This window comes from Acinonyx jubatus, chromosome D1 (genome assembly GCF_027475565.1).
Source record: "Acinonyx jubatus isolate Ajub_Pintada_27869175 chromosome D1, VMU_Ajub_asm_v1.0, whole genome shotgun sequence".
NCBI lineage: Eukaryota > Metazoa > Chordata > Mammalia > Carnivora > Felidae > Acinonyx > Acinonyx jubatus.
In genome coordinates this window covers 6,023,977-6,048,656 of record NC_069390.1, presented here as the reverse complement: position 1 = coordinate 6,048,656, position 24,680 = coordinate 6,023,977, and the positions used below count along the sequence as shown (strand labels likewise).

The following is a 24,680-nucleotide window of genomic DNA, read 5'->3' as shown; positions in this document are numbered from 1 at the left end:
AAATAAAATATTACAGGAGACTAAAAACTACAGAAACTCTCAACGTCAGTCAATCCTAGGATTTAATCTCTTAACCCCGTGTTTTGTTTCTCCGAGCCCAGACCGCTAGAGCAAGATGGGAAGAAAGGACATAGAACCTTTCCAGCCCGGTTAACCATGAGGATGAAGAGGGTAAGCAGTTACTCTCACTGCTCATAAACACTAGAAGGGCTTCCCTCCAGGCCTTGAGGCCAGAGGGTCCTGTCAATAACCCAGAGATTCCAGGGCCCCCAAGTTCAGGCTGGGAAGGAGCAAAGGTAAAACCTATGAACTGGGACGAGAGACCGCCTCAGCAGGCAGAAGCTCAACCGAGTGCAGCGTCTGCTGCACGGTGACCTCCCTGCCCTGGGCCGGAAAGCTGAGTGCCCGGAACCTTTGTACGCGCGCTTCCCCGAGCCCGGGCGTTATTGGGCGTTGCGCGGCGGCTGGCCGAAGCCGGTTGCCAAGGCGACGTCTGCGAACATGGCTGCTGCGTCTTCGTCTGATTCCGACTGCGGCCGAGCTGAGAGGTGAAGGCCGGGGTCTTCGAGGCCTCCTTTCCTATAAATGTAAAGAGGGGGTCTTGGGCCCTGGGATCTGGGCACCTGCGGTTCTCGGAAGGCACCGGGTGTCCTTGAACGGATTTTAGGGATCAAGTAGGGAAACTGAGGCCCAAGGAGTGAATATGCGTGTGTGTGACTCGGGGTCACTCAGGGAGCCTGTGGTGGAGCCTGGACTTGGACCCAGAGGTTCTGTATCCCCATTTCAGAGCGCCCTACACACTTCACTCTGAGACTAGCCCCCTCAAAGTTTTCTTACTCTCCCTTGGGACTCAGCGCCCAACTCTTTCCCTCCTCTCCCAGCAACGAGGCCAGTTCGAAATGGCTGGACGCACACTACGACCCCGTGGCCAACATCCACACCTTTTCCAGCTGCCTGGGTGAGTCTCTGGGACCAGGAACCCCTGCTTCTGGGTGGGGGGAGTGGGGTGGGGTGGAGGGGTCAAATAATGGTTCTGTAGTGGAGCCTCAAAGCTTCTGAAACCCCGGTTTATGGCCCTTTTGTGTTTTCCAGCGCTGGCAGATTTGCATGGGGATGGGGAGTACAAGGTAAGCATATCCCCTCAGCTGAAAGAGAATTGGGGGGTGGGGAGATATCAGAAATGAGGTCTCCTGATGGCTCCAAAGGAGTTCAGCATAATCTGGAGCTCATGTACCCTGAAAAAGTACATTTAGTGTTAATTTTTATTTTTATGTGGATAGTGAAGAGAACTTGTTGATTTCAGAATACAGACTGCAGAAAGCAAAGCAGAACAAAATGCTGCTGGGGATTCTACCAAGACAAAGCCTCTTAATTTTGTTAACTTGACATAATTCCTTGCTGGAAGGGCACATCCGTTGGTTGGGAGTGGGGCATTGGAATCTGGAGAGCAAGTAGAAGGGAAGGAAGAGAGAGCTTTATGTTTACTAAAAGGGCAAGGGGCATCTGATTGGCTCAGTCGTTGATGTCCGACTGTTGTTTTTGGCTCAGGTAGTGATCCCAGGGTCATGGGATGGAGTCCCACCTAGGGCTCTGCACGGAGTCTAGCCTACTTGGGATTCTGGCTCTCTCTTTTTCTGCTCCCTCCACTGCTTGCATGCTCTCCCTCTCTCTAAAATAATAAATAAATAGGGGCGCCTGGGTGGCTCAGTTGGTTAAACATCCGACTTCAGCTCAGGTCATGATCTCATAGTTCATGGGTTTGAGCCTCACGTCAGGCTCTGTGCTAACACCTCAGAGCCTAGAGCCTGCTTTGGTTTGGATTCTGTGTCTCCCTCTCTGTCTGCCCCTTCCCTACTCATGCTCTGTCTCTGTCTCTCAAAAATAAGTAAACATTAAAAATTAAAAATAAATAATGAGCGTAGATTTTAAGATTAGCCATGAGTTACTAATTATTGAAACTGGATGGTATTTGGGGGTTCATTATATTAATCTCTCTGCTTTTGTATATGACTGAAAACTTTAAATAATAAAAAGGTTAAATTATAAATTTAATAAAAACATAAAGATAAATAAAATATAAATAAATAAATTTTAAAATTAAAGGTACAGGTTTTTAAAAGATTGAGAAATATTTGGGGCTTAAAGTGGGTTAACATATATTGAGTGTCCATTTCTGGAGTAGACCCTCTTTGAGCATTTTCACATACATACATACATACATATTTATTCCCAATTTGTTAATGGGAAAATAGATTCAGACTGAATAAGCTTAGTGAGTTTGTAAAAAGTGGCAGACCTGGGTCTGGTTGCATTCCCAGTCATGTGTTTGTTCCACTATGGCTCAACCATGGGCACTGAACCCGCAGTGGGCATGTTATTTGGGCAGTTAAAAGATAGGTCTGGAACCCTACCCTTCATGGAGAGTACAGGAGAATTCGGTGGACATATGCCCCCAATTCCTGTCCTTAAAGCATTCTGCAATTTGGCAAGTGTGCAGTGAACCTCTACTGTGTGTCAGGCATTATGCAGACACTAAAGTCAGAAATGAATCGGGGGGCCTGGGTAGCTCAGTCGGTTCGGCATCTGAGCGGCTCAGGTCATGGTCTCACAGTTTGTGAGTTCAGGCCCCACATTGGGCTCTGTGTTGACAGCTCAGAGCCTGGAGCCTGCTTCAGATTCTGTGTCTCCCTCTCCTTGCCCTTCCCCTGTTCACACTTGGTCTCTCTCTCTCAAAAATAAATAAAGACTTAAAAAATTAAAAAAAAAAACAAACTATGCTTAAAAAAAAAAAGAAATGAATCAGTATACAGTCGGGAAGAGATACAGACACTGCCCTTAATTTATCCATCGATATGGACTGAATACCTAGTGTGTGCTTGGCATTGGATTTATAGCAGTGAAAGGTATAGAAATCACAGCTCCAATAACTAATATGAAATATTCGATGCTTTTGTGAAATAACTTTTAAGAGCTAGTTTGTTGATTCCCAGAATCTAGCCCAGTGCCTGGCCCAAATTGGGTACTCAGTAAATTTTTATGGAGTAAACAAAAGGATGTTAAAACTGAATATATGGAAAGTATTATGGGAGCAGCAGGGAGAGAATAGTGAAATCTATGTGGAGGCACCAGGAGGCAGTAACATGTGAACTGGGTGTTGAAGGATGAAAGAAATGTATCAAGAAGGTATGGAAGAGGGGAGGGGGGAAGCATTCCAGTCAGAGGGAACAGCACAAGTAGAGGCACAGAGACTTGGAAGTTTATAGCACATTTTGAAAGAGTAAATTTGAAGTTAGAAAGGGAAAGTCAATAAAAGTAGTAGTTGGGCACCTGGGTGGTTCATTAGGTTAAGTGTCCAACTCTTGATTTCGGCTAAGGTCAGGATCTCATAGTTTGTGAGTTCAAGCCCCGAGTCGGGCTCAGTGCTGTCTGCTTGGGATCCTTTCTCTTTCCATCTCTCTCTGCCCCTCCCCTGCTCACGCACACTCAAACTCTATAAATAAGTAAGTAAGTAAGTAAAATAGTAGTCAATACCACTGGTTTAGACTCAGACAGACCTAGATTCCAGTCCGAGCTCCGCCACTTGCTTGAGTGACTCTTACCTAACATCTCTAAGTCACAGCTTCCCCATCTGTGCAATGGGGCTAATAAATAGTACCTATCCCAGGAGTTGTTGAAAGGACTAAATGCAAGGATGCATGTAGTGCCTGCTGTGGCTCCTGGCACACCGTACATTCTCAGAATCCAGACGCTCTGTGGCAGCCCCCATCCTGGCTGGAGAATAGCATGGATTGGAAGGTGATGGAAAACAGGTTGGAAACCAGATCAGAGAGGCCTTGAAGGCCTCACTTGGGAGAATGGGCTTGCTTGGCAGACACAGTAGCTTGGAGGATAGTTTGGACGGTGGAAAAGAGAGACTGGGGAGCTTGGTTCTTCTCTCTGTCCACAGAGCACATCCTGTCTGCATGCATGCTTGTGCTCTCTTCCCACTTGGAAGCCAGGCTTCAGAGGCCCAGATAATGAGTTTCCAGCACCTCACTGACTTTAGCCACTGTCCACTGTCTAGAATAGTGCCTGGCATGGAGCAGGCTCTGAAGAAGTGATTCCCAAATGAGTAACGAAAACATCATCTGCCACCTACTCCTCACTAGCCTTCACCAGGTTGCTTAATTCATTACCTCATTTGATTTTCACTACAAGTGTCATGAGATAGATATTCCCATTTTGTGGGTAGGAAAACTGAGGCTCAGGAAGTTTAATCAACTCTCCCAAGGTCATACAACTTGCAAGCCTTTTTGCAGAGTCTCCTTGCCCCACACCTTTGGTGCATTGATATAGGAGTGAATGAATGTGCACTGGCAAAAAGGCTAAGCCCAAGAAGGGGGTCAGTGGAGAGGTCTTTAGACCCTGAGCCTGGAATAAGCCAGCCTCTTTCTACAGCTGGTGGTGGGGGATCTTGGCCCAGGTGGGCAGCATCCCCGCCTGAAGGTGCTCAAAGGACCCACAGTGCTGACTGAAAGCCCATTACCTGCACTGCCAGCTGCGGCCGCCACCTTCCTTATGGAGCAACATGAACCCCGGACACCAGCTCTGGCACTCGCTTCAGGCCCTTGTGTGTATGTGTATAAAAATCTTAGGCCCTACTTCAAGTTCAGCCTGCCCCAGTTGCCACCAAACCCCCTGGAACAAGATCTTTGGAACCAGGCCAAGGAGGTAAGTGATGTCGGGAATGGGAATGAGAAGGCAAAGATGGCCGCCACTGAGTCATCCTCATTCCCTGCCTGCCTCTGGAGCTCACAGACTTAACCTTATTCCCTTGCTGTCACAGGACCGGATTGACCCCTTGACGCTGAAGGAGATGCTGGAAGGCATCCGGTGAGAGCCCACTTTCCCCTTCATATGCCTCCCACCCCTCCCTTAACCCCCATCCCTTCTCCTTCATCCCTCCCGTGCTTGGTCTGAACCCCAGGGCCCTGTTCCTCAACTGAATCTGCCACGATTGCCCCTCTCCTTTCAGGGAGAAGGCAGAGGTGCCTTTGTCGGTACAGTCACTCAGGTAAGGGGCCTGTGGAGGACCGGGGCTCCAGAAGCTCCAGGGGGAGGGAGTGGCTGTGGAATGGCCTGTGGAGGGAAGTAAGCCCAGGGCATGCAGGTGCCAGTTCTCTGTGTGTGCAGGTTTCTACAGCTGGAGCTGAGAGAAATGGAGGCATTTGTGAGCCAGCACAAATCCAAGTCCATCAAGCGGCAGGTAATGCCCCTTCGCTCTTTATTTCCCTATAAAAAAGGTCGGCAATTTTTTTAAAGACCTCATTTTTTTAAAGATCAGTGGTAAATTCTACAACCAACCCCCACTAGTGTCACTTTATAGTTTCCTTTCCAGCCCCTGCCACACGTAATGGTCACAAAGCTGCAGGGCCTTACGTTTCCAGTCAACAGTGGCAGCTTTGAATTAACACATGTAGTTATAGAACTTTACATACCTTTTCTTCTCTTAAGAGTAAAGATAACATATTTTCATTAGAGAATAAAGAGAAGTATAAAGGAGAAATGACTATAATCTTACTACCCAGTGGTACTCATTCTTACCATTTTGGTACATTTTCTTACAAATATGCTTTATAATTTGTTTTCCTTGAGTATGTAACATTATATCTTGAGCATTTAAACAGTATTTAAGAACTCCATTCTTGGGGCACCTGGGTGGCTTAGTCAGTTGAGCATCTGACTCTTGATTTCAGCTCTGGTCACGATCCCAGGGTTGTGGGATCAAGCCCCATGTTGGGCTCTGCACTGAGTGTGGAGCCTGCTTGAGATTCATTCTCTCTCTCTCTCTCTCTCTCTCTCTCTCTCTCTCTCTCTCTCTCCCCCCCCTCTCTCCCTCCCCCTGTCCCTCTCTCCCTTTCTCCCCCTCTCCCCCTCTCCCCCTCTCCCCTTCTTCCCTTCTCCCCCTCTCCCCCTCTCTCCCTTTGCCCCTCACCCCCATTTGTTCTCTCTCTCTCTCTCTCAAATAAATTTTTAAAAAAGGTTTAAATTTAAAGAAAAGAACTCCATTCTTAATGGCCCCTTGATTATTTCCTTAATTGTCAATTATTTCATTCTTAGTTTATGTAACTGTTCACATGCAGGTCATTAGCTAAGAAATGTATCCCTTTTGTTCACTTCATATTTTTCTTAATTATCATTTTAATGGTTTTATTGATGAACCTGTTCAGTAAACTCTAGTGATTCCTGACCTAGGGGCTGACCTTCAGTCCCATCCCAGAGCTGTTCTCTGCATTTTTGAAAGCCTCATGGGAACCTTCCACTTCCTGTAGAAGCCACTTGAGCCAACACATTGGCCAACGCATGCCTCAGCTTTTGGCTAGCCTTAGACCAATTCTGTAGGAAATATTGTTGTCTCCTGCTGATCAGCAGCTTAAATCCACTGGTGTCAGTATCTTTGAGTACATATAAAATCATGAAATGAATTAATTATTGCTTCAAAGATGCAGTTTAGGGGAGTGAGGCAATCTTTCCAAGATATATGTCATGGCTATATAATTGGGAACCATTAACATCCACATTTCTGTAACCTTTTTCTTTCCACTAGGCATTGAGAATGATTCCTCTTTTTAATCTTAAAGATAATCACATGGGTTGCGTAGGTGGCTCAGTTGGTTGAGTGTCTGATTCTTCATTTTGGCTCAGGTTATGATCTCACCGTTTGTGAGATCAAGCCCTGAGTCAGGCTTTGTGCTGACAGCACAGAGCCTGCTTAGGATTCCCTCCCTCTCTCTCTGCCCCTCCACTGCTCATGCATACTCTCTCTCTCTCTCAAAATAAATAAAAATAAACATTAAAAAAAAAGACACAATGAGCAGTTTTATCCAGAGAAAATTTTGGTCCTGCTAAATTATTTTCATAGGACAAATTTCTAAAAAAGAGATCATCCTCTTCTCTTTTAAAAGTTTTCTCTCTAGGGGAGCCTGGGTGGCCCAGTCGGTTAAGCGTCCTCAGGTCATGGTCTTGTAGTTCATGAGTTCGAGCCCCATGTCAGTGTAAGCTCTGTGCTGACAGCTCAGAGCCCAGAGCCTGCTTCAGATTCTGTGTCTCCCTCTCTCTCTGCTCCTCCCCCGCTCACACTCTGTCTCTCTCTCAAAAATAAATAAACATTAAAAATAAATAAAAAATAAAAGTTTTCTCTCCAATCACAATTATAAAAGGAACATGTGCCCACTGTAGAAATTCTACAAAAGCACAATGAAGAAATTAAACATTACCTGTGATTTCATTGTCCAGATAGAACCAATTTGAGTAAATATGAGTTTCACCTGCCAGCATGTGCTTTTTTATTCATATGTTTTTAAACGAGGATTATACTAACATAACATTTTACCCATTTTTTCTCTGAATACATTAGAAGTGTTTTCTCTATCATTGAATCTTCTTTTAAAAGTGTGATTTTTCTTTAATGACTGTGGTTTTTGATCAGATGGAAATTTGTAATTGACTTAAACAGTTCTCTGTTGTTAGAAAGTTAAGTTTGTTGCTGGGGCACCTGAGTGGCTCAGTCGGTTGAGTGTCTGCCTTCGGCTCAGGCTCATGGTTCGTGGGTTCAAGCCCCACATTGGGCTCTGTGCTGACAGCTCAGAGCCTGCAGCCTGCTTCGGATTCTGTCTCTGGCTCTCTCCGTCCCTCCCCGGCTTGTGCTCTGTCTCTAAAATAAATAAATATCAAAAAAAATTTTTATTTTTTTATTTTATTTTTTATTTTTTTTTAATTTTTTTTTTCAACGTTTATTTATTTTGGGGACAGAGAGAGACAGAGCATGAACGGGGGAGGGGCAGAGAGAGAGGGAGACACAGAATCGGAAACAGGCTCCAGGCTCTGAGCCATCAGCCCAGAGCCTGACGCGGGGCTCGAACTCACAGACCGCGAGATCGTGACCTGGCTGAAGTCGGACGCTTAACCAACTGTGCCACCCAGGCGCCCCTCAAAAAAAATTTTTTGAAAAAAAAAAAAAAGTTAGGTTTGTTGCCATAAATACTTTTGTACGTAAAACTTACATCACATCTCTGATACTCTTCCTCCTCCTTTGCTCTCTTTTCTTCCCTCCTGTGGTGTCCTTCGGGTATCTGTGGGGATGGTGGGTGGGGACCCCCTGGCTGACTCCTGGAGTTCTTCTACAGACAGTCATCACCACCATGACCACCTTGAAGAAGAACCTGGCTGACGAGGATGCTGTTTCCTGCCTGGTGCTGGGCACTGAGAACAAGGAGCTCCTGGTGTTGGACCCGGAGGCCTTCATCATTTTGGCCAAGGTCAGTCAGTATGGGGCCAGGCCCTCGGCACAGCTGAGGCCCAGGCTGCATTCCCTCCTTCTACTCCCTCCCCCATCTCCTGCCCCTAGTTCTTGGTGATACACATTGTAGAAAAATTATAAAATGTAGATGAGCATAAAGAAAAAAGTATATGTCCAAAAATACCACCACCCACAATATCTACTATTAAAGTTTTGCCATGTCTTTCTGGACATTTTTATATTGAGACACAGATATATAACTCATAAATAAATTTTTTTTTACAAAAACGGCTTTGTGGTAAGGATCACGTAACCTGCTCTTTTCACATACTAGGAACTCATCAGTGTCTTTCTATATCTGAATAAAACGACATTAGCTTCTTTAAAGGCCATACAACATCCATTATACAAATGGACCATAATTTATTTACCTTATCACTCACTGTATGTTTACATTGTTTTCAGTTTTCACTACTGTCAGCACCAGTGCAGTAGGCCTCCTTGCCCAAACCCCTGTGCATGTTTATCTAAATACGTCTTTAGGGTACATTCCTAGAAGTGGCATAGTTTTGTCAAAGGTATAGACAAAACTGTTGCCGAGTTTCCCTCCGGGAAAAGTATACAAAAACTGTGACCAGCAGGGTGACAATGAGGAGATTGGGACTTTGGACAAGGAACCAACTCACAGGCGTTATTTCAAGGTAGGGAAGGATGGGCACCAGAAAAATTGGGATGTTTGAGCCTCTCCTTTGCAGATGAGCCTACCCAGCGTCCCCGTCTTCCTGGATGTTTCCGGCCAGTTTGATGTGGAGTTCCGGCTTGCTGCTGCCTGCCGCAATGGGAACATCTATATCCTGAGAAGGTAACTGCATCGTGGTCTGTGGGGCCAGAAGGAACATCTCCGAAACCGGCTGGTTTCAGGGGCTTTGGGGCTGGTATTTGGGAGTGGAAAGAGCTGGGAACTTGGCTGGGAAGGTGAGCTCACGTGCATAGGGGGCCACCTGCAGGCTTGTGTGATGAGCAGGCAAAGTGAGAGACTGGGTAAGGTGGCTGTAGCACGTGAGCAGTGCAGTCAGTGATGGGAAGAAACAAAAGCAGCCTCCCATTTGCTGTATTGCTTTATAGGTATGTGACACTTCTTTATGTTTTAGGCTGATAATCATTTTCTAATTAAAGAAATATTTTGGAGCACGTACCATGTTTTAAGCATTATGTAAAGCATAGAGGATGTATTGCTAAATGATATAAACTAAGCATAGGCCCTGCCCTCAGGGGAAGACAGATGTTAAAGTCAACAAAGCAAGATGTATTTCAAATTGGATGCATGCTTTGGAGGAAAAATGCAAGCTCAGTGGGCAAAAATAATAGGGCCAAGGTGATCAGTGAACACCTGTCTATGGAGATAATTTGGAAGGTTAAGAAGGAGCCAGTTATTCCAAAAGTGGGGAAGAAGTGTTGTAAGCAGAGAAAACTTAAGCAAATTCAAGATAGAAAAGACATTGCCATGTGCTCCTCAAGCTTGATGGTCAGGGGGGAGGGTGGAAAGAGATGTGTGCAGACCAGGCATGGCCTGTTAGGACATGATAAAGATTTTGAGTTTGAAAACTCTCATGGGGTTTAATCAGAAGAATATTATGAGCCATTTATATTTTTAAGAGATTACTCTGCTGGGTGGAGAGTAGATTGGAAGGAGGACCAGAGACCAGAGGGAGGCTCTCGGATGGGTCATCAGATGGGATATGATCATCTGATGGCCATCATATGAAGAAAGGGGAGCCATAGCCTGTGATTAGTAGGCAGGAATTACCCCTACTTTCTTGATAAGAGAAACTAAGATTTAGAAGCTGGGAAACTGAAAACAGTGCATCTACACACAGCAGACTTCTCATGCATTTCTGATAAATTGCTACACTGCCTAAGTCCAGTGGCACTTCACCTAGCCTAAGTACACTCACTGTAAACCATTAAATGCCAGGTCATCACACAAATCACTGTAGTAAAGGCAGCAGGGAGACTGGGAAAGAAAACACACTTCATGTTATCCAAGGTCACACAGCTGCTAAGTGGTAAACGTGGAAACAATACTATGGTCATCTACTTTGGGGCCCAGGTTCCTTCAGGGATAGTCTGTGGGGCTTAGAAAGAGGAGTGTCAGCCAGGGAAGGCGAGGCTTAGAGAGGCTCTGGAGCTTGGAGAGTGTGTCTTTATTCCACAGAGACTCCAAGCGCCCCAAGTACTGCATCGAGCTGAGCGCCCAGCCTGTGGGGCTTGTCCGGGTACACAAGGTCCTGGTGGTGGGCAGCACCCAAGACAGCCTGCATGGCTTCACCCACAAGGTGTGGCCTTTGGGCAAGCATCACCCCCCAGCCCCTCCATGTATGTGTCTCTGGTCCCCCTTAGCAAGCGATTCCTTCTGGTGTCTCTTTCCCTGTAACTCCAGCCACCCCTTCTTTCCACACTGTGTCCTGAACGCTCCCAGGGTAAGAAGCTCTTCTCTCCCAGGGTAAAAAGCTGTGGACAGTGCAAATGCCAGCAGCCATCTTGACCATGAATCTCCTGGAGCAGCACTCCCGGGGCCTGCAGGCTGTCATGGCTGGGCTGGCCAATGGAGAAGTCCGCATTTACCGTGATAAGACCCTGCTCAATGTCATCCGCACCCCGGTGAGCTGCTGACTCCGCTTTGTTCTGGTCCCACCTCTGGGGCTTCTTAGCTGCCTCTCCTGATCCCCACCTGATGCCCTTGACTTTTGATGTATCTCAGAAACATTTGTTGAGCATCTCATGTGCACAGCCCATGTGGGGGATAAAACAATGTCTAAATCCTGCCTTCAGGGAATTTATAATTTAAGATGACAGCTAGCCAGAGACACCACTAATTCAAATACAAGCAAGTCTAAAGCGGAACAAAGTACTGAAAAAGCACAGAGGGGCCTAGCAACTGGGGGGGGTGGGGGTGGTGAAGGATAAATGGGGGTGGAACTCACAAGCCATTTCATAGCAAGTGACAGTTCCTCTGGGCCTTGAAACAATTTGCCAAGTGAATACATAAAGAATATTCCAGACTGAAAACAGCATGAACAAAGGCTGAGAGGCATGAATGTTCTTGATTAAGGAATACAGGTGGCTTGAGGAATTTGGATTAGAGTTTTTCAAACACTTAAGTTGTGGGAGTTGTGGGTCATTAAATTAATTTAACGGGCCACAACCAGCAACATAAAAAAGAAAGCTCAGAGGGGGCACCTGGCTGGCTGGGTAGAGCACGTGACACTTGATCTCAGGGTCAGAAATTTAAGCCCCACATTGGGCGTGGAGCCTACCTAAGAAAAGAAAAAGAGGGGCACCAGGATAGCTCAGTCAGTTAAGCGTCCAACTTCAGCTCAGGTCATGATCTCACAGTTCGTGGGTTCGAGCCCCCCATCACGCTCCGTGCTGACAGCTCTGAGCCTGGAGTCTGCTTCGGATTCTGCGTCTCCCTCTCTCTCTACCCCTTGCCTGCTCATACTCTGTCTGTCTGTCTGTCTCTCTCTCTCTCTCTCTCTCGAAAATAAATAAGCATTAAAAAGGAAAGAAAGCTCAGGTTATATCACATGTGAAACGTGTGTGTGTGTGTATGTGTAAAGTTTGAGAGCAGTTGGTTTGAACTATAGGCCTGCTGTAGGGGTGGGAGGAGGGTAAAGAGGAGAGGGACAGTAAAGGGAGGTTGGAGTCTGATGTGGAAGGCCTTAAGTTGTTCTAACCAGGAGGACAAAAGCCATGGGAATTTTTTTGGCAGAAAATAGACACGATCCTGTTTATATTTTTGAAAGGCATCAGTGTGAAGGACAGATTAAGGAAAAAGACCAGGCTGGGGACCTGTTAGAAAGGTGACCCCAGAAGCCCAATGACATTCACTCTGGAACTGTGACTGCGGCAGTGAGATTGGATGGGAGATGAGAAATAGAGGAAATATTTCAGAGGCAGCATTGCCCCAGGCCTTACCTCACATCTCTTTATTCTATCATATCTGGGGTCTCCCAGCCTTATCACTCCACCTCAGTCTTGCTCTCCTCTCCATGGTATTTTCCCAACTAAGTCCTGGTGTCTCCACCACAGGATGCAGTGACCAGCCTTTGTTTTGGCCGGTATGGGCGGGAAGATAACACCCTCATCATGACCACACGAGGTGAGCAGACTTAGATCTGGCAAGAGTTTTAGAGTTAGACGCAAAGGTGACAGGCTAGATCCTAGGAAAGAAGATGTGGATGTGAAGCATAGGCAGGCCTGGGTTTGGGAAGCAAGGCTTGTAGGCACATGTCCTGTCTGAGGCCAGCTCATCAGCAGTTTGGTTTCACTTCCCAGGCGCCAGTGTTTCCAGTTCACCCCAGTCTCCTCAGTGTCTGAGGAGACATCACAATATTTAATTAACATTTATTATGTTAATTAACTATTAACATCACAATAGTTAATAAGTAACTACTGAATGAACAGATGGATAGTAGGACATTATTAAAACATCCTTTATTCCTTCTAGATACCCAGAATCTCAGCAGGAAGACACACATGGACAGAATTGGGTCTATATGAGGCAGATTGTTTGGGGAGGAAGGAATGGGAATGTAGGGTAGAACTGGGGAGGACAGATCTGTTTCTGTCTGTCCACTTCCCTAGGCGGTGGCCTGATTATCAAGATCCTGAAGCGTACGGCAGTGTTTGTGGAAGGGGGAGGTGAGGCGGGCCCCCCACCAGCCCAGGCCTTGAAACTCAACGTGCCCCGAAAGACCCGGCTTTACGTGGATCAGACGCTGCGAGAGCGGGAGGCTGGCACCGGTGAGTCTCAGGCCAGGTCCTGCCTCTTCCTTCTCCATTGCTCTAAAGCAGCAAGAACTGGGTGAACCCGCCTGGGTGCCCCAAGCACTGGGCAACCAGGCAGCTTTCCTGCCTCTGGAAGTCCAGAGACAGCCTAGGAGGTGTCCCCTACCTCCAATAACTGCCTCAAGGTGGGAGATCCTGTGGGTGAGGGCGCACGCCCTTCGAATGCAGAGGGCAGAACAGTTGCTTCTAGATGCAGGAATTCTCATGAGAGAAGCTGAATTTGACCAGGGTTCTTCCTTTTCCTATTCAGTTTTTCTTGCTCTTTCATTCATTCTTCCCTTCATTCGGTACCCAGGATTATGCCAGGCCTTGTGCCAAATGCCTTGAAATAGGTTTAGACCCCTACCTTAGGAACTCAGTCTACCTTGCTAATTTCACATGCGTGACAGATGTAGAAGAAGTCTCTGCAAAGGGCTGTTGAGACTCACAAGAGTGAGGAAGTTTGCCTGGGCGCCTGGGAGAGGCTTCAGAGAGAGGTGACACTGGACTTCACCCTAAAATGATTATAAGTCCACCAGCCAGAGAAGGACAGGGAAGGGAGATTCAGGCAGAGGCGTGAGTAGAGTCACAGGATCCTACCTGGATTTAAGTGGCATCTTGCACGTGGTCGCGGGAGTAGTGCAGGAAGGCCAGGGGGGCCAGAGCAGGGGCTGGAAAGGCAGGGCAGAGCTGGCTCCGAAAGGGCCTGGAGTGCAAAGCTAAGATGTTTGGTTGATTCTAGGTAGTGGGGGCTGGGAAAGATGTTAAGCCGAAAAACACAGTGACTCGACCAGCTCTGTCTTATAAAGGGACCTTGCTGATAGTTTTAAAGGGTAAATTAGAGGATAAAAGAGCTAGCAGGCTGTTGTAGCTGAGAGAATCCAAGAGAAACAATTGAAACATTCAAGAAATAATTAGGAAGTTCTCTAAAGTGACCAAATGTAAAATATGCAAAATTCAATAATTTGGTATATACCAAGTTGGAAAATCCAAAGTTTCCATTCACAGTGGCAACAAAATCCCTAGAAAATGTCAGTCTAAGAAAGAAAGTTATAAAACTGCTCTCAAGAACGTAAAAGACCATCTGAATATTTCAATGATGAGACTCTCAGGGTAGCACGACCTAATGCTTTAAAGATGCTGAGTAATTAACAGCTTCTAAAATTAATCTAGGAACATAGCAACGTTACAGTGAAAATCCCTATAGGGTTTATTTTGAGGACTTGCCAGTTGATTTTCGGTAAATCTAAGAAATTGGGGGATGGAATTTAAGAAGGAGGGGACCTTTGGGGTGCCTGGGTGGTTCTGTCAGTTAAGCATCCAACTCTTGATTTTGGCTCAGGTCACGATCTCATCATCGTGGGTTTGAGCCCCTCATCAGGCTCTGGGCTGATGGTGCAGAGCCTGCTTGGGATTCTCTCCCTGCCCCTCCCTCTACCACCCCGCCGCCCCCCGCAAATAAATAAACATTAAAAAAAAAAAAAAAAAATGAGGGGACATAGCCTCTCAGCAGAAGGAACTATATGAACTAGAAAGCTGTAGGAATTAGCAGCTGTGGTGTGATACGGAGATTGGTATCGATCCAGGGCACATTTAGAAAGTCCAGAAACCCTCGTGTATGGGAAAAGTCAGTTTATGTTAAAGGTGTTGTTTCAAATTAGTGGGGAAAGGAAAGCCTGTCCAAAAAACATAATTGGGACTGCATGCTTCTAGAAAAAAAAAGTTAGAACTCTACTTCATACCAGACACAAAAATGAATTCTGAGTAAATTAAAAATAAGTCGTAAAAGTACTAGTGGAAAAAGGAAAGACTAATAGACGGGCTAACAGGCTAATGTCCAGACATGAGACCTCTGAGGGGGTGGGAGGCGCCTGACACGCGTGGAAGGGCGAGGACCAACTGGCAAGCCAGCGTGCTAAGCCTGGAAGAGGGTCCCGGGGGGAACGAAGAGGGCATGGGCTCTGGAGGCGGCTTTGAGGAAGAGTCCTCAGACCTTGGCAAATGAGTAACCGTGAGAGGTGGGCCTGGGCACGTTGGTGGATGGGGACGCAGTGACGGAGTCGGGGGAATGACGTGCGTGTCCGCGGTGTTGAGTTTGAGATGTCGATGGGACGTCCGGGTGGTGACCATCAGGCAGCTGGAAGCAGGACTGAGAGTGGACGTGGGCCCGGTCCTGAGCGGGGCACTGCAGCCTCGGTAGTGACAAGTCCCCACCCTCAGGAGCTCGAAGCTGTTCCTCAGTGGAGTGCTCACAGCCGGGGCAGGGCATAGAGGAAGAGGACCAAGGACAAGACTTAAGGGAACACTAGCCCTTAGGGCGAAATCGAAGGAGCCATCCCGGAGAGTGGGATTGTGCGGTGGTAGGAAACCAGAAAGCAGGAGGCAGCCAGCGTGTGGCCCACGCGTCCAGTGTCACCGGACCGAGGCCAGGCTATTGCACCTTGGTCCTCCCTTTCCCACGTTCCCAGCTCCTGTGGCCCCTGCCTTCCTCTTGTGCTGTCTGAACAGCAGCCCGCGCAAGACACTCTCTCCCCTGCCTCTGCCCCCTCCTTCCCTCCTTCCCTCCGGCACCAGCCCTTTGTGCGCCTCTCCTCAGCCATGCACCGGACCTTCCAGACCGACCTCTACCTGCTGCGCCTCCGGACTGCCCGCGCCTACGTGCAGGCCCTGGAGTCCAGCCTGAATCCTGTGTCTGTGACAGCCCGGGAGCCCCTCAAGCTGCACGCTGTGGTGAGCACCCAGGGCTAGGGGGCAGTCAGGCCACCTCAGGGCCAGAGGGGCAGAGGGCAAGGGTGGGTAGGAATCCCTCAGCCCCAGAGCCAGTTCTGAGCCCACTAGGCCTTGTGCCCCCTTCTCCCCTCCCAGAGGCCCAGAGACCAAGTGTCTGTCTTCCTGTAGGAGGGTGCTCTCTCTCCTCCCCTCTGCTGTGCTGCCTCTTCCCCTCAGCGGGCCGTGGAGCAGGCCACACTCTCCAGCTCCTTCGGCCCATGCCGTGCCTCAAAACAAGCCCCCGCATTTGGGGCAGGGCACACAAGTAGTCACCTTGGGACATTTCTTCCCAGGACTGGAGGGACTCTGACGGCTATGGTACAAGGAAGAAAACTGTTTGTTTCAGTAACTGTGGGCAGCCTGGGGGCTAGGACTGCCTGCTACAGGGAAGGGAAGTCCTGAGACGTGCACGGGAGGAGGAGATCCTGCACTCAGACACAAGAAAGCTCAAGGTCATCTGGGCTAAATGGGTCCCAGAGGCGTGCTGTCTGACCCAAATGGGTTTCCAATTTCTCTTTCCCTAAAGGAAGTAGATAGAGAGAGGGAGAGGCTACAAAGCAACTGAGAATGAAAGGGAGGAACATGAAATCCCTGTGCCTACCCTAGGGTGAGAGTGGGAGGAAGTCAGATCCTGGGAAGAGAGCAGCAGGGACAGTGGTGAGGCCATAGGTGGGAGCTGGGCTTTCATCTCTGGGCCAGCTCTGCCTCTGACCAGCTTCCTGTGCAGTCTGCATCAAGCCCCTTCCCCCACTTGGCCTTTGCTGATCCCTGTACAAACAGGAACTAGCCTCTGGGCTTCTGAGGGGCCTTTTGAGGGGCAGGACGATACATTAGAGCAGTTGGAAGAGAGTAACTCGAGAACATTGATGACAAAGCAGGAGGACAGGGCCAGGGCACATGGGATTCAGTGCCCAAGGCCACTGTTCCTAAGGGCTTCCTCCACCCACCCCACCTTCTCCGCAGGTTCAGGGCCTGGGTCCCACCTTTAAGCTCACACTTCACCTGCAGAACACCTCAGCAGCCCGACCCATCCTGGGGCTGCTGGTCTGCTTCCTGTACAACGAGGTGCTCTACGCCCTGCCCCGGGCCTTCTTCAAGGTACTGGGCTGCCCCACTGAGACATGGATTGAGGGTAAGACCAGGCTGGGGCCTGATTAGGTGCCCACAGAGCCCTAACAGGTCAGTGGTGAGGGAGCTGGCAGGTGGCCACAGCCACAGACCAGGCTGGGGTATGGCAGGGTCCTCCCCTGGGGAGAATGCCCAAGACCTGCCTTGGCTGCTTTTCTCCCGGCCTGAGAGAGGTCTCAAGGAGCCACACGGAAGGTTCTAGGAGAAGAGCCAGAACCCAGAGCTCATCCTGCCTCGCAGCCATGCCTGCAGTGGGAATGGGAGCCTCTTTCTGCCCCAAGGAAAATTTTCCACAGAGTGAAGGGCCTAATTTCCCCCCCAGATCCAATTTGATCCTAAGTTGGGAGGACCAGAGGCTGAGAAAGACTCTGGGATTGGTCTGAGTTTAATCCTGGACATACATGTGGTCCTCGAGCGTCCACTCCCCTCACTGAACCCATATGCCCTGTGAATGGGCCCATCAGCCCCACCCGCCCTGCCAGGCCTATGCTGAATTCAGCTGCTACAGCAGGTGTGAGAGTGCTTTGGAATCTGCCAAACACTGTCCAGGCATGAGAGCTGATTTCCTTACCTGTCTGTCCCCAAACCCAGGTCCCCTTGCTGGTGCCAGGGCTCAGCTACCCACTAGAGACCTTTGTGGAGAGTCTCAGTGACAAGGGCATCTCGGACATTATCAAGGTAGGTCGCCCACTGTTGGTACCACGTCGGGGAGACAGTGAGAGTGAGGTGGACAAGGCCCCCACATGGCTGCCAGGTCCGGGTGGGTGTCTGCAGCCTCCCCATCCCCTTTGACAGAGCCCTGGTGGCCTGTCACTGGGACCAGTGCAGACCAGGCTGGGCTTGGCCTTTGCAGGGAGCAGGAAGTAAAGGGGGCACGCTCCTACTGCCACGGCACTTCCTCCGTAGGTGCTGGTGCTTCGTGAAGGCCAGAGTGCACCCCTCCTGAGTGCCCACATCAACATGCCCGTGAGCGAGGGGCTGGCAGCCGCCTGACCCCTGGACTGGTGTTAAAGCCCCTGTAGAATCGGGACCAGGAAGATTCAGCCGCTTCCACTCAGCTGGGCAGAGTCAATGGCCCAGTCCCCGAGCAGCAGTGTGTTGGGGCCACGGTTTCCTTCTCCTCTCCTAAGTGTCCCCGTTCTCACCACCCTGACTGCTGGGTGACCGATAGCAGCAGGTCAGTGAGTACCCAGGAGGTTCAGCTCCTTCCCCCTCAGGAAAACCCAGCCATTTGCCCACTGGACTACTGCTGTCCTTCATCCTCCCACTTTTGTCCAGAAATCACCCCCAGGGCCGAAGGAAGATCTCTGAAGTGGTCAAGGTGAGATGAGGGGCTCGGGCCCAGCCTTCTCCTTTGCTGCTTTCTGTAGGCACGTTACTCCTGGGTTGCTGCAGGCCCAGGCCAGAATTGGCCACGGCCTGGCCTGGGGTAATCAGAGGCTTTTCTTGGGTGAGACCGAGCCCCCTGTTGCTCCCTGGGGTTCCAGAGGCTTGTCTGATGCTGGTCAGATTACAGGCAAAACACATTCTCTGATTTCTCCTTGTGAGCCAAACAAGGGAGCCTAGGGAGTAGTTGCCTCCCCACAGGGGCCTTTCCTGAAATCTTGGGCTCAGCCAAAGTCTCAGGCCTGTGATGCTCCATGAAGATCGCCAAGGGAGGAGGTGGTGCCAGGAAAGCATAGGGCGCCCGTGCCAGGAGCTAGTGGCCCCAGCCCCCACCGGGCTTCTGAACACCACACAACTGCCGCTCCTGACTTGGTCGCTCGTGTCCAGAAAGAGCGTCCCAGGAGAGGAAGGCTCAGTTAGAGCACAAGTGGGACTGGGGTGCGCAGGAGAGGCGTTTCCGGGCCCTGGGGAGGTGGCACAGGAGGCAGAAGCCCAGAACTGCTCTTCTGTGCCCTGGAGCCCAGATCAATCACGTAAGTGGAAAGTTTACTGGGCAGTGGCATTAGCTGGAAAGGCATGGACCAGAGGTGTTGAGTGAGGCTAAAGACTGAGGGAAAGCACATGTTCAGACCACAAGGGCCCTAGACCCACAGTCCTGGACCTCAGTGCCTCCTGAGCCCTGGCCAGTGTTAGGCTGGTGCTACCAGGGCCACCTTGAACCACTTAGGAGCCAGGAACCCTGCTCCGAGCACCTGTCTTTTCCTCTGTATGACCAGGTGCAGCCTAGCATATGGTACCTCAGCCTTGTGGGAAGTAACCAAATCCTTCTAGGCTGTAGTTTCCCCACATATAAAATGAGGCAGTTTGTGACCAAATTGAGCTCTAGCATCCTGTGAGCTTGGCAGCCGCTCTAGAGGAAATGAGGACTCCACTCCAGAAAGGGGGGATTTGACAGGAGTAACTGCAGGGCTTTTGCCCTTGAGACCAAGGGCCCCACACTAACTGCCATGGCCAGGCAATAACCTCTTGTCCAGGACCCCAGCAAGGGATTGGGGTGACACAGCTCTCAGCTCACCCCAAACCCTCCCAAGGAATGCATTCTGGGGCCAGGTTAAGAAAGAATGGGGTATGGACCAAAGAAAGAGCCCATCCCCCTCCTCTGTGCAGAGCCTGGCCGCTTGTAGACATAGATTAATTGGGTCAGGGTGGTGAAGGGTCTCTAGATCAAGCCAAGTGAGTCACAGTTGGACGAAGCAGGAGGTTTAACCTGCAGAGCTTCCTAAGAGAGCTTGGCAGAGATGGAAAGGCCTGCTCTAGAAGGTAGTAAGCCCCTTATCGCTAGAGCTCTGTCACTGGGGCTGGGCTAGCTCTTCACTGGGCCGTATGACCATACAATCTCTTCTTCCCCAATCATGTGATGACTGTGTGAGCTCGGAACACCAAGTCTAGTTTGTAGCTATTCATGATGATGGAAGTGGAGAAGCTTCCTATGCCCAGCACCTAAAGAGAGTTTGTGTGATGTAATACTATGTATCTATTATTAAAAATACATGAACTGCACTGATGTGGACAAGTATACATAAAGCAACATGAAACCAGGAACAGTGCATGGTACCCAGTGCACTCACTAGTTGGAGCTCCAGGAGATTGTGTACATTAGGGATGAGGGAAGTTATTATCTTTTAAAAAAGTATTTATCTAAAACCACATACCTACTTAGTACTATGGAATTAGTTTATAACGAGAAAATTCTCCCCATTCCCCACTACTGCTCCCTTGCTACAATCATTTTCAGTTCTCTTAGCTATTTTTTTAAGTAATCTCTGCATCCAGTGGTGGGGCTTGAACTCAACCCCCCAGATCACGAGTCGCATACTCCACTGACTGAGCCAGCCAGGTATTCATTAGCTATTTATCTTAAAAATATGCTTATACTACTCTTGCTTGATTTATCATTCTAGACACTATCTCTTGGGTCCCTATTGTAAAAGGCGAGGCTTTAGCTCTCTTGTGGAGTACTTTGCGCCTTTTCTCCCCACTTTTTAGGTAAATCAATACTTACTGTTTAGATGGCTGTTTATCTTACTGTATGAAAGTTGTTCCCTGCAGAGCCAAAATTGGGATATAATTAAATTACCTTTTAATTTTTCATGGAGTTAATAATTGCCTTTTTTTTTTTCATTTGGTTAGTTTTCTGTATGTAGCAATTGTTCATTCTTCCCTCATCCATTCTGACAGTTACTTTGTTTTTCTGGATACTTTCCATCATCCCCTGCCTCAGTGAGGACTGTTTGCTCTCTAGAACTACTGCAGACTGTTTCTCCTGACTAGAGCCTCTGACTCCTGGGCCCCTTCTCTTCATCCTTACAGTTCTTTTACCCCTCATTGGGTGGAGTGTATCCACAGTACTGCCTTTAAAAAGTCACTAGAGTTAAAAAATTTTAGTACACTGTCTAAAAATTTCTTTATCCCATTCACATACATGTGTGATAGCAGGTCATAAAATTTGAAGTTGAAAATAGTTTTCATGCAAGAAAATCATTTTTACGGCGGTATTCCCTTGTGCTCTGATTTTTGGTAATGCTGTTGAGAAGTTGCGTGCCATTTTTGCTCCTGGCCTTCTTGTTCTGAAATGTCAGGACATGACTTACATGTGTGTCGTTATTTGTTGTGCTGTGAGGTGGAAATGTATATCCCTCACTTCTACAAAATTTTGTTTCTTAAGCGATTTCCTCCCATTTTCTCTCTTCTCTCTGGAATTCTCATTAACCGAGCACCTGATAAATGGGAATTCCAGAGAGAACAGGATTGATTGTCTGTTTTTCTTCTCTCTTCTCTCATATTGTCTTTCTGTCCTATGTTCTGAGAAATTTTTCTTTCAGCTCTTCTCTGGACCTGTTTTTTAAAATTCCACTATTTTAATTCTCAGCTCTTTCTGTTCTGTGGTCAATCTTTAACTATAATGTCTTTGAAAAGATATAGAGGTCACCAAACCATCATCAACAAGTGACTTCTATAGACTTATTTCAACATCAGTAGAATACACATTTTTCTCAAGCTCACGTGGAACATTCACCAAGACAGACCACATTCTGGTCCATAACGTAGGCCTTCACAAATTTAAAAGACTGGAAATAATACAGTGTCTGTTCTCAGGTCAAAATGGGATTAAACTAGAAATCACTAACAGAAGGGTAACTGGAAAATCCCCTAAATTTTCATCATTTCCCCCAAATACATGGAGATGAAACAACACCCTTCTAAATAGCATGTGGGTCAAAAAGAAATCTCAAGGGAAGTTTAAAAATATTTTAAACTAAATGAAAATGAAAACACACTTACCAAATTTGTGGGATACAGCAAAAGCAGTGCTTAAAGGGAAACTTGTAGCATTGATCTGAAATCAGTAATTTAGAAGTTTCCACTCTGGGAAACAAGAAAAAGAAGGGCAATTTAAGGAGTGACTTGGTGGCTCTGTCGGTTGAGCATCCGACTTCGGTTCAGGTCATGATCTCGGGGTCTGTGAGTTCGAGCCCCGCGTCGGGCTCTGCGCTGACGGCTCGGAGCCTGGAGCCTGTTTCGGATTCTGTGTCTCCCTCTCTCTGCCCCTTCCCCGCTCATGTTCTCTCTTTCTCTCTCTCTCAAAAATAAACATTAAAAATTAAAAAAAAAAAAGTACTGGAATTACCAAACAATATAAGATGTGTGTTTTTGATATATTTAAAGAAAAAGATCCTAAAATAGAAGTAGCATATAAAATGACCAAGCAAATCTGAAAAGCAAACAACTAGAAGGAGAAATAAGATATTTGACATGTAAAACTCAATGGAAGAGTCGGCACAACCACTTAAAAAAGAAAAAAAAAAAAACTAAATAGATTGGTTTCAGAGCTGAAGAAAGACCTAAAGATGTGTGGAAATAATCCAGAATGCAAAAAACAGAAAATATGAGTTATTAAGAGACAAGGAGGATGGAGTAGAGAGGTCCAATCAGAGTTTCAGTAGAGGCAGAGAAAATAGGTGAAGGTGTGGCTAAGAATTTTCTAGAACAGATGAAAGACAATTCATAGAATCAGGAAACCCAAGGAATACCATTAGGGTAGATACAAAGACAACAACACTTGGGCACATCACAGTAAATTGCAGAATGTCAAAGACAAAAAAGTCTTAAAAGTGTTGGAGACAAAAGTGTCTTCAAAGGGGTAACAACAAATAGATAACAGCTGATGTTATTAATAGCAACAATGGACACCAAAAGACAGAATATTATTTTCAACATATGAGAGGAAATAACTATTAACCTAGAATTCTGTACCCAGTAAAAAGTAACTTTAAGTAAGAAGGGTGATAAACTAAAAGCTAAGAAAAGGTGGGACAAATAACAAAGTAGAAATCTTTCCAGGTACATCAATTACAATAAATATAAATGACTGTTTCAACTGGAAGACAGTGTTGTCTAGATTTAAAAATCCATTTATAGGCTGATCTCTTCTTTCTAAGATTTTTTTTTTAATAACCTCTACACCCAATGTTGGGGCTCAAACCCACAATCCTGAGATTGAGTCACACGCTCCACTGACTAAGCCAGCCAGGCGCCCCATCTGTAGGCTGATTTTACAAGACAATTGAAAGTAAAAGAATACAGATTATTTTAATGTATTTGGACTAGAAGGGAACTTAAGGGGCATCTGTTTTATTATTTATTTATTTAATGAAATTTGTCAAATTGGTTTCCATACAACACCCAGTGCTCATCCCAACAGGAAGGGGCATCTGTTTTAAAAGAAACCCACCGTGAACATATTTTATAGTGAAATATTGAAATGATTTCTTCAAAGGCCAGAAACAAGTCAGGGTGCCCACTACTTTTCCTCTACCCATACAGGAGGGGCAAGAAGATTAAGAGGTATAAAAATTTTAAAGGAAAAACAAAACTGTCTTCTCACAGATTATTTTATTGTAAACATAGAAAACTCAGAAGAGTTTATAAGGTAATGGTAAGTTTTTGGTTTGCTGTACACAATCTATTTGCATAAACCATGTACAATAACAAAACATTATCAAATACTTAAGAATAAATCTAACCATGGGGCGCCTGGGTGGCTAAGTCGGTTAAGCGTCTGGCTCTTGGTTTCGGCTCAGGGCATGGTCTCGCGGTATGTGAGTTCGAGCCCCGAGTCAGGTTCTGCACTGACAGTGCAAAGCCAGCTTGGGATTCTCTCTCCCTCTGTCTCTGCCCCTCCCCCACTCATGCGCTCTTGCTGCCTCTCAAAAATGAATAAAAAAGGAAGAAATGTGCGGCGCCCAAGTGGCTCAGTAGGTTAAGCGTCTGACCTCAGCTCAGGCCATGATCTCACAGTTCGTGGGTTCGAGCCCCATGTCAGTCTGTGTGCTGCCAGCTCAGACAGAGCCTGGAGCCTGCTGCGGATTCTGTGTCTCCCTCTCTTGCCTGTCCCCTGCTCACACTGTCTCTCTCTCAAAAATAAATAAACATTAAAAAAAGAAGAAATCTAACCAAAAGAGGCATGATCTTTATGAGAAAAAGTATATAATTTTATTGAAAACATCTAATAGATACACCATGTTCATGACTGAAAAATGCAATTTCATATAGATGCTGATTTTCCCCAAACCGATCTGTAAATTCAGTTGGGTTCCATTCACAATCTCAAAGGGATTTTTATTGGTGGAACTTATCAAATGGATTCTAAAATTTATGTGGAAGAGCAAGGACCATGGATGGATCTTAGGGAGTCACACAATAGGGGCAGATAAAATGACCCGTGAGACAAAATGGGACAAATAAATTGCGGTAGATTCAGTGGCTCACTATCCAGCAAGGAAAAGGAATGCCCCACAGCTATACACATTGATTGGGATACATCTCAGAAACATAATATTGAGTGACTGAATAAACGGCATGATTCCATTTATATAAAATTCAAAAACATGCAAAACCGATACAAACCTAGGTAATGCAATTACAAGGCAAAGCAAGGGAATGGTGAAGACAGCACAGTGTTTTCTCGACCAGGGAGGGCACAGCAGGGACTTCAAAGAAGTGGGTTCCATCTCTTCTTAAATGGGGCTGGGGAGGGAGTTCCTCTTTATTTTATAAATATCTTCTTGCCTCTCCTTACTATTTAATTAAAAAAAAGAAAGAAGAAAAAGAAAGAAAGAAGAAAGGAAGAAAGAAAGAAAGAAAGAAAGAAAGAAAAAAAAAGAAAAGAAAAGTATTCTGGAGGGGTAAAGTAGCACAGAGTGCCAGGCACACCACATTCCTAACAGTT

At 47.1% G+C, this 24,680-nt stretch overlaps 1 protein-coding gene across 4 annotated transcripts; it reads left to right on the top strand.

The window, feature by feature from the left end:
• Positions 1-409: 409 nt before the first annotated feature.
• BBS1 (Bardet-Biedl syndrome 1) lies at positions 410-24,579 on the top strand. Of its 4 annotated transcripts, none has more exons than XM_027045845.2 (17): positions 410-548; positions 882-958; positions 1,093-1,127; positions 4,438-4,710; positions 4,826-4,872; positions 5,015-5,053; positions 5,173-5,245; positions 8,166-8,297; positions 9,034-9,140; positions 10,494-10,614; positions 10,781-10,939; positions 12,371-12,440; positions 12,926-13,084; positions 15,705-15,838; positions 16,841-16,975; positions 17,597-17,683; positions 17,912-24,579. In XM_027045845.2, exons 1-17 carry the CDS (start codon positions 502-504, stop codon positions 17,996-17,998), a joined length of 1,782 nt encoding a protein of 593 aa, XP_026901646.1. In that variant the 5' UTR covers positions 410-501; the 3' UTR covers positions 17,999-24,579. The 4 variants fall into 4 exon arrangements, with proteins under 4 accessions (XP_026901646.1, XP_053058868.1, XP_053058869.1 ...); XM_053202894.1 differs by having other exon boundaries at positions 468-587; XM_027045844.2 differs by having other exon boundaries at positions 470-548; positions 855-958.
• The last annotated feature ends 101 nt before the right edge of the window (positions 24,580-24,680 follow it).

Bases quoted from the DNA above. Each gene is read 5' to 3' on its own strand.
- BBS1 (XM_027045844.2), top strand. From the start codon at position 502: ATGGCTGCTGCGTCTTCGTCTGATTCCGACTGCGGCCGAGCTGAGAG. The intron at 15,839-16,840 runs GTGAGCACCCAG...CCTTCTCCGCAG, and splicing joins CCCTCAAGCTGCACGCTGTG to GTTCAGGGCCTGGGTCCCAC. The intron at 17,684-17,911 runs GTAGGTCGCCCA...CTTCCTCCGTAG, and splicing joins GCATCTCGGACATTATCAAG to GTGCTGGTGCTTCGTGAAGG.